General features: G+C 45.5%; 1 protein-coding gene across 31 annotated transcripts in view; it reads left to right on the top strand.

The window, feature by feature from the left end:
* Positions 1–13,782, top strand: part of CAMK2G (calcium/calmodulin dependent protein kinase II gamma) — a 162,429-nt gene that overhangs the window by 134,520 nt on the left and 14,127 nt on the right. For 5 of the 31 annotated variants that reach the window (XM_083502620.1, XM_083502609.1, XM_083502634.1 and 2 more), the window contains 5 exons: positions 1,795–1,827; positions 7,861–7,929; positions 9,183–9,227; positions 10,673–10,721; positions 13,594–13,707. In XM_083502620.1, coding sequence (XP_083358746.1) covers positions 1,795–1,827; positions 7,861–7,929; positions 9,183–9,227; positions 10,673–10,721; positions 13,594–13,707 — 310 coding nt within the window. The remainder of the gene's footprint in view (positions 1–1,794; positions 1,828–7,860; positions 7,930–9,182; positions 9,228–10,672; positions 10,722–13,593; positions 13,708–13,782) is intronic. The other 26 variants (XM_083502614.1, XM_083502631.1, XM_083502636.1 and 23 more) reach the window with 7 other exon arrangements.

Below are 13,782 nucleotides of genomic sequence, written 5' to 3'. Positions count from 1 at the left end.
CAGCAGTCATCAGGCAGTATAATAATAATAATAATTTATTATTTGTACCCCGCCCATCTGGCTGGGTTTCCCCAGCCACTCTGGGCGGCTTCCATAGAAACCAAAAACACACTAAAATATCACAGATTAAAAACTTCCCTGAACAGGGCTGCCTTAAGATGTCTTCTGAATGTCAGGTAGTTATCATTTTGACATCTGATGGGAGGGCGTTCCACAGGGTGGGTGCCACTACTGAGAAGGCCCTCTGCCTGGTTCCCTGTAGCTTTGCTTCTTGCAATGAGGGAATCCCCTCATTGCATCCCCACACACCACAATCCTGCTTTTTGAAATGCGTGTGTAATTGCTGAAACACAATTAATATGATGTGCAATTCAGTGGGCACTGTGTGGGTTTCTCTGCAGAGTCAGAACACATATCTACATGCCCCCAGAAGGTTGTATAACAGGCAGCTGGGAAAGGGAATTATCTCAGTTTCTTTATTGGTCCGGAGGGAGGGAGCAGGGGCTGAGAGTAGGATTTCTAAACAAGACTGTGGCTGATGCCCCATGTGGGTAATAATTGTTGCCAGAAAGGAAAGAGGAAACACAATCTGGGTGGATCGCTTAAGCAGTAAGCATGGTGCAATGCTAATCATGCTTCTTTCCTGCAATCTCTGGCTTTCCTCATCTTCTTCTCTTGCCCATCAATCATTGCAGGCTGGTACTTAATCTTACTCCCCTGCCAACGTACCTGGGAAGTGCCTTGCACATTCTCAGCCATGCTTGTTTTATGCTTCATTATTTTCTCTCAGATTGTTTCAGAAAATGCCACGTTTCTCTCTTGTTGGGGTTAGGCAAAAAAGGGGCTTGTAAACTCTCTGGTCTCACTCGATGAAACCTAGCTGTTTCCATTCACACAGACACCTCCTGCTGAGAGTGCCTAAGTGCCTTTTTTCTCTGTGCCCCTGTTGGAGCACACACTTGACATCTTCTTGTCTGACCCATCGTGCATCTGTGCGGAAGTGTCTCTGATCTAGTTTCTTCTTTTCTGTGCAAGTTCCCAGGGCTGTGCTCTGTGAGAGAGTGACATGTGCCTTGATTCTGATGACAAGAATCAAAAGGGTGGGGCGTTGTTACGTACTCAGTCAGTCTCTTTGGCTTACCCTGAAAACTATTTCTATGGGCAGGGTGCTGAAATGCTCCTTTCTCTGGAAGATCCCAAGCATGCTTTCTGGCTCTGTGGGTGCATTTGTGCATACCTTGGAATTGCAGCTGTAATTGTCATTGTAAGCCACCTTCCCAGCACAGGCGAATTAAACATTCTTTATTTGTGTGAGGAAATAGATGCTTGCCACCTGACCAGATGAGGGCAGTTTTGAACAGAAAGGCCAAGGCTAAGGGGTTGAAACACCAGTTGTCCATTGCCCTTTGTTACCATATTGAATAGGCGGTTCAGAAGTGTGATTTCTTTGGATGGAAACTGTGTGTGGTTTACGGGAAAACTTTCCTCTCCTTTGCTAGATTGGGAATATTTTGAGAAGAACATATCGCCGGTTTCCGTTTCTCCCATGTCACATTGGCTGCATTTTTTGGTTCTTCTTTTGTTTTACCTTCCTGCTGAGTTTGGAATGCCTTGTCGCCAGGTTGATGATCTCTGCCTTCCATGTGCCCAGATGTTTGTGCCATCTTGATCCTTTCTTGGAGGAGCATGATTGGCAGCAGGGTCTGTGCTGACACACAAGTGCCAACATTTTCTCTGCTTCTCTTCTCATCTCTTTGTTTCCTTCTTTTTTCCTCCTCTCAATGGTGTGTCCAGAAAAGGAAGTCAAGCTCCAGCGTGCATTTGATGGTGAGCACCTCCCATAAAACTGCCTGTGACCCTGTGCAATCACCATTCTCATGCCATGCACGTCCAGCTTGTGCTCATCACCCCCTTCACATAGCATGTCTGGGCAAGGGGCGGGCTGGGGCTGGGGCCAGTGGGAAGGGGAGACATCTCGCACTTCGAAAGGTCCATGTTCTCACGGAAAAGATCATGCTGTAGACGAGGCCCTTGGTAAGGGTTTGACTTGGTTACGAAAGTTGGGCACCTTAAATTCAGCTTTTGATATTGAGTGAACAGTCTCCCAAGCTGGATCAGCTGTCTGCATAGCCTTACCCTGGCCAAGAAGAGCATGGTCTCTGCACTCTCGTCCGGGCATGGAACCTTGGGTATTTCATTGCAGAAGTGCTGAAATGGACACAGGAGTCGGCATTGCACTGCGCTAGCGCTACCTTCCTTGGTGGTGAGCAGCCTTGCAGTGCAGAACAAACAGCCTTTTCCTTGTGTCCTGGGTGAAAAGTTTGGGCGCAGCACCATGGTGTGGCTCACACCCGTCATTAACTTCCTGTTCCCTCCCAGAATTCTGTCCCTAAGACCCTCTTCCGTTACACAGTTGTTTTCCCATCTTCTCCCTTCAGTGCTCCTCCCGCACCAAAAAAAATTCCAAAAGTATATGGTTGGCATTAATGCCAAAATGAGTTGGCATTAATCACATATCTGACAACTGTTCCCATTCATTTCCCTCTTCATAATGAATGTGTATATTCCCTGGGATGTGTTGGATATATAATGCAACCAAATGTCAAAAGAAGTAAGTCTCGTTCTATGTTGCTCGTAATATGAAGCTCTCGCTTCCTTCAAGCAAAATTTTGGTGACATCAGCATCCCTCTCCTAGCTTTCCTTAGGGATTGCTTTGGGCATCCTTTGGGAAGGGTAGTGGCTAAGCCAAAGCTTTAGACTTCCTTCAGGGGGGAAGAGTTCCTGCACTCTCAGCAGCTCCATCTATGGACAAGAAACAGAGTCTAGGTAAAGCTCTTGCAATGCTCACCTCCTCAGGTTTTAATTTTAGGGTTGTCGTCCCCCGCCACCCCCCACCAGAGCCTCCTCTATCTCACTTCCCTGTAAATGAAAGTCAGCTTACAAGGAGGGTGGGGGATTTTAAGTACTGCCGCTACACTTCCAGCCAAGATTTTACCTTCAGGACCAAAGCTGCGCATAACTCAGAGCAACATATAACATAGAGAAAGATCAACCATGAGGCAGACAGAGGGCAGTGTTATAGTCTGTCGCATTGCAGTACCTGCAGAATGTGCCATGATGATGATGATTTTATTATTTATACCCCGCCCATCTAGCTGGGTTTCCCCAGCCACTCTGGGTGGCTTACAGAATATATAAAACATAATAAAACATCAAACATTAAAAACTTCCCTAAACAGGGCTGCCTTCAGATGTCTTCTAAAAGTCAGATACTTGTTTATTTCCTTGACATCTGATGGGAGGGCGTTCCACAGGGCGGGCACCACTACCGAGAAGGCCCTCTGCCTGGTTCCCTGTAACTTTGCTTCTTGCAGTGAGGGAACCAGCAGAAGACCCTTGGAGGAGGACCTCAGTGTCCGGGCTGAACGATGGGGGTGGAGATGCTCCTTCAGGTATACTGAGCCGAGGCCGTTTAGGACTTTAAAGGTTAGCACCAACACTGATGAGTGTTGATCCCAACCTTACCATCACCACCACCACCCAGTTCAGGGCAAGGAAGAAACAGCATCACAACCTACCTAGCAGAATGGTCCTAGCTATTTTCCAAGGTGCACAAGAGGATGCTGCTCCATGCTCCCCCCTCAACAGAGATTACCAGCTAGAGTAACACTCATTGGAGTCAGTAGACTAGTGGTTGGCCTCAATGTTAACTTTCTGCCGAGTGAGGCTTTCTTCATTTGGTAGGGAGATCCTCACCATTTGGCCCAAGGGTTTTGTTATCATTCCAAAACAAGACACATGTACTTGCTCCCAGTCGCCTCATTAGCCTGGACAGTACTTAGCCTATTCTTAATCAAGGTGGAATATCTGGTGATAGCCTAGGCATCTGACACAGCAAGATGACTCCTGGAGAATCCAGGTGGTCTCTTCATCAACAGGTTTTTTGCTTGCTACTATAAAGTACCAGCAGCAGAGCTGGCCGTGTCGCCATCGAATGCTCAGCTGGAGAAGTTCATGGTAAAGCATCAATGCAAGTACACCATAGGAACAAATGGCCTTGATGCAAGGTGACAGCTTGCTTATACCTCCTGAACCCCTTAGTTAGTATTTCAGATGACACAAGAACAGGAGGTGGACATTGTTCCTAGTGGCCCCTGCCCTCTGTAACAGCAAAATTAAAATTCTGTATATCGTGATAACTGGACCACAGTTTCCCTCCATGTGTGGGCTAAACGCTCTCAAGGTCATGTTCTCTATAGGAAACCACTCTCTTCCGCCTTGCTCATTATCAGCAGGGCCCAGCGTCTGTGTTTCCAGTTGCTGCATTGGGGAGATGGTAAATCAGCATATGAACGAACACTTTGCCTGCCTGCCACTATTTCAGTTGTGTATGCTAGTTGCTGTCAAGGCAGACAACTAGCTGCCCTCTCCCGTATCTGTTAATAGCAGGTTTAATGTGAAGATCCACTTTCTCTTGTGAATTCTCCGCGTAACCTCTGTGTATGTATTTGACCTGTCTTCACTCTCTGATTTGGAAGACTGCTACTACTGATTTCCAATGCATTCAGCACAATCCTATGCTCACTAACCTGGGAGTAAGCCTCACTGAACACAGCGGAGCTTACTTCCAAGTAAACATGCGTAAGGTTGCAATGTTAGGTAGCTCAGGAGACGTTCCCTTCTGCATCCCTTTGTGAGAGTCAAAGATGTGGCAAAGACACCACAAGGTGCATATGGTGAGTGCTTTTCTTGGCCACACCATTGCTTAATGAGATTTTGGGTTTACTTTGTTGGGGTGCGGTTCTTCATTATAAAACAGGGTTGGGTTTCCCAGCTTGGGAGCCGTATTCCTTTTCAGGTGGAGCCAGAAGCAACAAATAGTGGAAGCAACGGATGGGTGTATTACCTTTTTGTATAGTAGGCTGTGTTCCAGTCAGTCAGTCAGATGTCAAAGGCTTCTGAACCCCCATAATAAATGCATCCCTCAACCCAGAGGGCACAGAGTGCAGTGGATGAGGGGTTTGCCCTGGGGAGAGTATAGAGAAGCCCAGTGGACTTCATTCACTGCCTCACAGGACCTTAGGTTCTCCACCCCTGTTTTAAAGTATTAAAAATAATCTTCCATAGGAGTGAAGGAATGGGTTTCGAGATTATTTTTAATACTTTAAAACAGGGAATTCAGGAATTCCTTCAGGAGCAGAGTGGGCCCCCCCCATGAATAGATTTATTTACTTATTTATTTATTTTACAAATCTTCATTTGGGACCTATCCCGCATTAAATACCAGAATTCTTAAAGAAAAGAGAGTGAGAGAGGTGCTTGCAGCATAGCAAAGAAGAAAACCAGCAGCATCCTAAGTGTGAGAATCAAGTCTTCATTCACAAAGACTTGTGTTTTTATGAAAAGTAATGAGGCAGCAAGAACGTTTGCTACTGGTTTTATTTGTAACCGTTATATCTGCTGTGATGTGCACATTGTCCCATGTGGTGGAAGGTACAGAAACACACGTGTTACTTTCTCTTTTTAGTTTCCATCTTGAAGGGCCTAGCTGGTGCAAATGAACCTATTTTGAAACCCAGTTTTACACTTGCTTTGTCTTCCTCTTTTTAGCATGGGTTATGGGGGAGGAATCGAGAACTGGATTAAGCAAAGCAGAACTGTTTCCCTGTTTAGGGTTGCAGCCACGAGGGGATCTAGGACAGGGATATCATCTTCCCTGCCAACGTGGAGGCATCTCTTGACCTCCCTGGGGAGGGATTCAAAGATCTCATGGACCTTTTAGAACTTGAAAATCTCTAGCCCACATAGCATAGTGAACAGTTTCAATACGTGGGTTAAGGAAGCCTGCCGATGAGTGTGTCCTGGGCATAATTTTAACAGAGCAGAATTCTGGAAAGCACTGCTTACACATGCTACAGAGTGGGCATGGTTAAAGTTAGTTGTTTCCATGAAGCTGATATTTGTGTGGGGTTATTTACAGGGTTTGCGTTCAGCTTGTACTTGTTGCACCTACCCAACTCATCACTCGCACTTGGCTGTGTTAGAGCCACATTCCCATGATGCAGTGCCACACTGGTGCAGGGTGAGAGTGTGGTGGGGGGCTCAAGGAACCATGTTGGCAGGGCTAATTAATTGGAAGGGTCCTTCCCTACCCTGTCCTCATCTTGGTGGGGTATTCTCCCACATGGTTGCTTGATTTCCTCTCTCACACACAGCAAAGTGGCATTGTATGATGTAGAGGCATCTCCAATGCCTTGGAGTTTATATTTGAAGAGGGCACACTGTGTCGGCCAATCCCTGTCAAGTAAATAAATTAGTTGAGGGTTATCCCAGGTTACAAAAATCTCCCCAACTTTGTTTGTGTAATTTTCTGTTGACCTCTCCCTATAGACATATCTGCTATCCTTACAGGTGATCCTTGGCACTCCTTCTTAATATCTGAAAATTGTATGGTTGGCCACCATGAAACACTGTGGTTTTCCTAACTCATATTGCAAATTGATGTGTTGGTGCATATGGAACTACTACAGATGGGGGGGGCAGGGGGCTTGGTACCAGTTGAAGTGCATAATAGTGGAGCAACCATGGTGCTATTGTGGCGAAGGTGCTTGATAGAGCAGGTTAATAAGATATTTCTGTGTCAGTATAACTCCGTTTTGCCAAAGGGTATCTGCTTCTCCCATTATTTTATCATGCATTTATTACACTTTTTCTAAAGAGCTCAGAGTGGCTTTCATATGCTTCCTAGGCAATCTCCCAACCAGGACCAGATTTGCTTTTAGTTTCAGTGGTAGAATTGCATCATGTACCTTCAGACTATGCTCTGGGCCAGTGCAATGCATTGTGAACTAGAAAATACACAACTTCCAGTGGTCTCCTCTCAGCTTTCCAAATGACTTCGCTGTGGATATTACAGACTAAATAAGTTTCAGCTTGACAGTGACTCCCATAGTAGGATAGTCATTTGACTAGTTCATCTTACCTGCTCCTTTCTCAGTCTGCTGTTTGGCAGCCAGGAAAGGGTTGGGCTGGCCTCTACTGTGCATCGCCAAGGAGAACAAGCATCCAGGTTTGCCTGCTTCTTGAAAAACATGCATCTAGACCACAACCTGTACATTTCTGGCTTACCTGAATTCGAGCAGGATTGCTCACACTGGGAAATAATTGGGCTGGGAGTCTTCCGCTCTTTGAGAGAGGCATACGAGTCAACCAGCCCTTGCAATTTCTAATGCTAGGATCCAGAACTGCAGGAAAGGAAGGAAGGACATAAAGTCAAGATATTTTAGTGAACTAGGTTTGTGTGAACATGAGTCCAACTTATGTCCAACATCAAAAACTTAAGTGGAATGCTGGGAAGGTCGTTGAACACATTGGTTTCTCTGGCCCACTGAGGGATTAGTCATGAATATCTTCCTTCCTTCTGCTCCAGCCACAAGGTTTCTGAATGTGACCAGCCACCAGGTTGTTCCATCCAACATACTGCAGTTCATCTGAATGTGTTCCCTTCTCTTACCTCCTCCATCCCTTGGCTAAGTTAACACTCCTATTTAGGCTACTCATCTTCCCTTAAGTTCCTTGCCACTTTGCTTTTGGACTAACCCATCTATACCCATCTCGTTCTTTTCCCAATCCTATTTAATCTTCCGTGGGTATCTGGGTGCATCTTTGCCATGGAAGATGGCAAACCAGGCACGACCTGTTCCACTACACCTTCTCCTGTTTCCTTTCCCCTCCACAGGTGACTTTGGGAAGGGACTGAGCTGAAATGTCTTGTTTGCAGCAATAGCAATGTAATGTTTTTGATGACTGTTGCCCAGCAGGGTGGGGGGGAAACTAAACCATCTGTTTTTCTGTCTTAGCCGCAGACCAACAACAAAGCCAGTGTAGTAAGCCCAGCAAAAGAATCAGCCCCAGTGCAGATGTCCATGGTATCTTTCCCAACCGTTTATCTGCCCTTCTTTGGTTTTTACTTTTGGTTCTTACCCTTGCCCAGAATGCTGCCTGTTGCTGCTCCGTGTTTCTGCTTAATTCTGTCTGCAATCTCTTGCCCCCGGCTCTTATCCCAAGCTCCCTTGCAAGTGAGAGGTGCAGAAGCGCTGTGGTGTCTGTGTGTGAGGCCTGCAGCTTGTCCTGATATAATTTGACCTCAAGGAGGCCATGATGGAGTGGTCAACGACATCCAGTCTCCAAAGAATGAAGGAATTGGAAACCTCTGCCTTTGTCTTACTTGCACCGGGTTTTTCACTCTTCCCGATTAACACACTTGCAGCGGGGCCACACATTCCTGTGTTTTTGACAGCTGAACCAATGCCCACGCTGGCCCTTCTTTTAAAGACTTGGAAGTAGGCTGTGGGCCACAGAAACAGATGAACATTGTGGGCATTGTGATACTGTCATAGAATGTTAGAACAGAACTGAGCAAGTTTCTCAAAAAGAATACAGGAATGACTGCAAGTTAGGAGTCTTAAGAGACTGGATAGTTGCTCTCTACTCCGTGTAATGCTTCGGAGAGGTTCCCCCTCCCCCTTGGGATGTTTCATAATTTTTAACCCTGTCCTTTACTCACTGTACCTCACCATGCGTTTGCTTTTTAAATGCTGCTCTTGTGACGCTCAGCTTCTCCCCTCCTCTTTTTGTTGAAAATGTCTCATTTTGGAAACCTCAGTTCAACCAATTGTGGGACTTTGCAACTTACCTACTTGAGCAGTTCTTTGCTGTGGAGCTTTGGCTGCCATTTTGGTGGGGAAATTGTGAATGTCCTTCCAGAGACATTTGTGGGGGAAACATGGAGACAAAGCCCTGCTTCTCCTCTCTGATCTGGGTGAAATGTTAATGTTGGCTTTTAAAAGTAATAAATAATCAGTACCCTCCGTGGGTCACTAATTCTTGAGCACTGCTGGAAATCTTCCAGGCCGAAGAAAGTTCACAAACAAAATTGGTATAGAGAGGCTTGTATGGCTTTGTCTCCTTGTAAGTTTATCTATTACAATTGGATATTTCTCTTCCAAAACTCTTGAGTGGCCCTTTAAGGTGGATGGGATGGGATGTACTTACACTGTTTTAGGATAGAGGTGTTTGTGCTTTGGTCTTGTCACTTTGCTCTCCCAACAGGCACTACACGGAGGGAGAAAAGTTTTGGAGCTGACATCTGATACTTGTATTTCTGTCCTCTTTCAATTAGGAACCACAAACTACTGTTGTGCACAATGCTAATGATGGCATAAAGGTAAGTGAGTGATCACAAAGGACTTGCGTTAGTCCCAAACACCCTTTTCACTGTCCCCCAAAACCGAGTCTAAGAGAAAGCACCCAGACAAGCAGTCTCATAACCGATATCTCTCCCAGTTTCTGTTAATGCATAGGAAACCTTACCTTGCGCCCCAAGATCTTTGCATTCTCTGTTTCCCTCTCCCTTACCACTGGCAACTAATGTGGGGTGTGTGGGTTTGAGGGTATGTACAAGCTTTTGCTACAAATTCTGGAGAGAGCTGGGGAACTCGGTTCACCATCAAGTTGTGGTTTGCGTTATACCCCTATGGCTTTCACAATACGTAGTTGCAGCATTTTGCTGCCCTTGTTCCCGACCATTTTCCTGTTACCTCATCTTAATTTCCAGAACATTTTCCTCTTTCAAATGTGGCCAGATTTGTGGTGCCACCACAAAGCCCTGCCCCAGGCACCACTAAATTCTACCTCTTAAAAAATAAAATACCTATGGCAGGGTTTCCCCTGGTAAAGGTCAGAATCTGAAGGTTCATATCAGAGCAGACACCTGTCATAGAATCATAGAATTGTAGAATTGGAAGGCACCCCCAAGAATCATCTAGTCCAACCCCCTGCAATGTAGGGACCTTTGACACTCTGTTTTATCATTTAAGCCCTTTAAAGAATCATAAACAGTGCCTTCCATCAGTCTTGGAAACATTTTGGTTTTTTTGCTAATTTGATTTATTTTGTAATATTTATACACTGCTTGGTTGTTTAAAAAGCGGTTTACAAAAGATAAAGCAGTAAAAGCAAGAAAAAAATTCAACCCTGCTTTAAAGCGTACAAAAGTTAACATACTAAAACAGATCAAAACTACCCCAACTGTCTTAAGCATCAGGAATGTTTATAGCAGGTGTGCAAAAAAACTACCATAAATTGGAGGCGTGACCCATTTTTCTGAACATCCCCTCTAGCACCTTGGGTTTCTAGACGCCTTTATATACAAGAGTCTTCCAGGAGTCATGTACTACTTGAGCCCTATACTTTAATGACACTTCTTTATATTATGAAAAGGAGTTGTCGTCATCGTACCCCCTGCAAATATCTTCCTTTATGTCCCATTCCAAATCTGTGTCGCAGGGCATTCTTACACCTCCTTGGTTGTCCGGGTTCATATTTGAGCAAAAAAAATATATAAATATTTGAAATTATACCTTTTGAACAGTGTGGAGAAATAAGAATTTAATTTTCCAACTCGGAAAGATCACACGTGGCAGAAGGTTTGTTGCATAGAAAAGCGCTGATTAGTTGCCCTGCAAACCAAGGGATGTGCATGTTTCCCCATTTCTCCTTTAAATTCCATTTCTTTGATAGGTTTCCCATTTATATAGAAATCTCTCAGTCTATAAAGCCCCCGGTCATTCATGTTTCAATACTTCCATCTACCAATCTTCTTTCCTGCAGGGTTCCACGGAGAGCTGTAATACTACCACTGAAGATGAAGAGCTGAAGGGTAGGTTCCTTGGCTGCAAGCGGGCAAGATAGCCCAGACCCACTGGCAGAGACAGAGCAGTTTTCCATGCCAGGCTCCTTACCTGTTGATGCAATTGGTCTGTGTTCCCTTCCCCTAGTTGTAGTTGGAGGAATAAGTGTAGTGAGGCTGTAGGCTGGCTGCTATAAGGATTTTGCTAGCTAAAGGACTTCCTGTTGTCTAAGGAAGGCATGTGCGATTCTCTGCCTTCTGAAAAGTTTTTGAGATTTCACCTAATCCTGAAAGTTTGGGGATGCAGACTTCTATATCACCACTCCTTGTGCAAGTGCAAGGAGCTATTCGTAGACTAGTCCCACCAGCCAAAAATACGTAAGGAACCAACTTGCATTCTCTTCAGCTCATCAGAACACTTGTGTGAAATTGGGCCCGATCACAGATGGCTCACCGTTTGGTTGGGAGGGAGGATGCTCTTTACATTCTCTTTGTGAGAGATATTTGCCTGGGAGAACGTCTTATATTTATGCCTGCCTGCCTGCCTGCCTGCCTCACCTAGCTGCTGTGCAGGAGTAAGACTCAGACTTAGGGGACCACAATACAACAGCCTTCCTCAACCTTCAGTCCCTAGATGTTGGACAACTGGCATATTTAGTAAGTCTCCCATCAGTCTCTGCCAGCATGGCCAGTTATCGTGACCCTGGGGGTTATAGTTCAGCAGCAGACTTGAGGTCGGGGAAGACTGTGTTGTGATGGCATATCCCTCCTAACCTGAATGAAGGCTTAAGCCGAGCAGCCAGAAGTTATTTGCTGGTCAGTAGGGCTTTCTTAAAGGATTTACCCCAATTTATAGTTCTTACATAACTCTGCCTCTACCAGTACACCTAGATCTGGAATCCACTTTATGGGGTGAGCTCCCGTTGCTCTGTCCCAGCTTCTGCCAACCTAGCAGCTTGAAAGCACACCAGTGCAAGTAGATAAATAGGTAGCACTGTGGCTGGAAGGTAAACGGCATTTCCGTGCACTCTGGTTTCCGTCACAGTTTCCCGTTGCGCCAGAAGCGGTTTAGTCATGCTGGCCACATGACCCGGAAAGCTGTCTGCAGACAAACGCCAGCTCCCTCAGCCTGAAAAGCGAGACCAGCGCCGCAACCCCATAGTCGCCTTTGACTGGGCTTATCTGTCCAGGGGTCCTTTACCTTTACCGTACCTAGATCTTGACCCATATGGTCTTTTATAGGTCAACAGGCCATATGAACGAGTCTCATAATTTAGGTCAGCAGCGCCACAAGACTGCATCGTAGCAGTAGCCATCAATGTTTGACATCAAAGAGTACTTGGGATGGGGGGCACTGCCGGATTGGTTAAGCTGTTCAAAACCCTCGGTGCATTCCACAGTGACTCTTTAATACTCAGCAAAAAACCTTTCCATACAGGAGGCCGTGCCTCATCAAGGATCAGCCCACTTTCATTCGCCCATATGTGTGAGCAAGTCACACAGTAAAATAAAGAAGGGATGGGGGATGACAGATCCAGAAAAGGATTTGAGGTTTCTACATGCACAGATCCCTTTGAGAATGCCGTTGTGAAATGTCCCCTTGCCTTGGCTATGTCATAAGACTGATCTATCAGCCCTCAGCCATTAATTGGACCTGCTTCCCTGAGTGTAGTGTTAGCAACTTGGGGGAGCCTAACCTAAATCTAGCCACCTGAAAAGTGCCAGAGGGAAACAAAGAGATGTGGACAGCCAGCATCTATGAATGGACCACCATAGCAAGTATGTGCTACTTCCCGCTCCTTTGTTGGAATACCAACAAAACTTAGCCTAGTGGCACAGAAACTGGTCACAGACCTGGTACGTGAGAGTATCCACACTCTACTCAAGGAAATGGGCTCCTAAGAGAACTCATAACACAGAATATTTTTTGTTAAGAGAATTAGCTGTTTTTGCCTGTAGGCAAAAATAATACTCAGATGTGCATGCTTTAATAAGGAGTGGTGTGGTGGTAAAAAGAGCATCAGTATGTGCTCTGAAGTGAGAGCCCCATAGCTCAGTTATAGAACACATACTTTCTGCGCACCAAGTCCTAGGATCAGTCCTTGGCATGAGCACCGGGGGCTTTGGAGAGCTGTTGCCAGTCAGAGTCGAACAGTACTAGGCTACATGGGCAAATGGCCTAACCTAGCATATTGGCTTCAAATCCCATATGCGCCAGTATATTGTAAACATCAGTATAGGAAGTGCCCTCTTAAGAGCATCTTGTAATTCTGAAGTGTGTATGCAAAGCTAAAGCAAAGGTATGGGTTGCAAGAGAAATTGCATGTGGGAGCTTTTGATAAATTCCTTTCAAGAGAAGCCACTGTATGCTCCATTGAATGAACCAAGCTCTGATTTCGCCGTCTAGTCCCTTGAAAGGATAATTACTCCACCGTTGTCATTTCTTTCCCATTCTCTCACGCATCTGCTTTCCCCATGATGAGCTGCTCTTTGCCAGAGTGCCTTTTCACAATCCACTCTTCTGCCAGAGCTGAGCCACTTATCCGTCGTTGCTACGAGAGTGTAGTTTATAGATGAGCTTTGTGGTGGATAGTGGATTCGTGCAGGTAAACATGAAAAAAATCGTAAACAGACTCACACAGTTGGCAGCTTCAGTGTTAGCTATATGAACAGGTGTAGGGAGAAGCAGCCAGCTCTGCCTTAGCTGTGCACGATACCTGATAACGTCATGTCTTGGCAGGATTCACCGGCAATATTTTTTTGTAATGAGTGTTGTACTTGTTTTGTCCTGTTCCATTATCTTTTTTTTTTTAACTGAATGTACATTGTTTTTTTTATTTTGTTTTGTTATTTGTGTGTGTATGTTTTGTGTGTGTGTGTTTTGCATCCTTTGCCATGCAAGCGCCCCCTCTCTCCATCGGGGATGGCAGCTCAGTGCTCGAAGGACGGAGTCACTGTGAGAGCAAAACCCAGACTGAGTCCATGCAGTCCCAGCTTTCTCTCTGTTACTCAGCGAGTAAGTCCAGGGTTTACAGTCCTCCACAACATTCCTTTCCCTACTGTGACTCTCTCTTCTCCCATTTCTCTGTCT

Source organism: Podarcis liolepis (assembly GCF_965112155.1).
Source record: "Podarcis liolepis genome assembly, chromosome: 5".
Classification (NCBI taxonomy): Eukaryota; Metazoa; Chordata; class Lepidosauria; order Squamata; family Lacertidae; genus Podarcis; species Podarcis liolepis.
The sequence above is the reverse complement of the archived record's forward strand: the minus strand, read 5'-3'. Positions and strand labels throughout refer to the sequence as shown.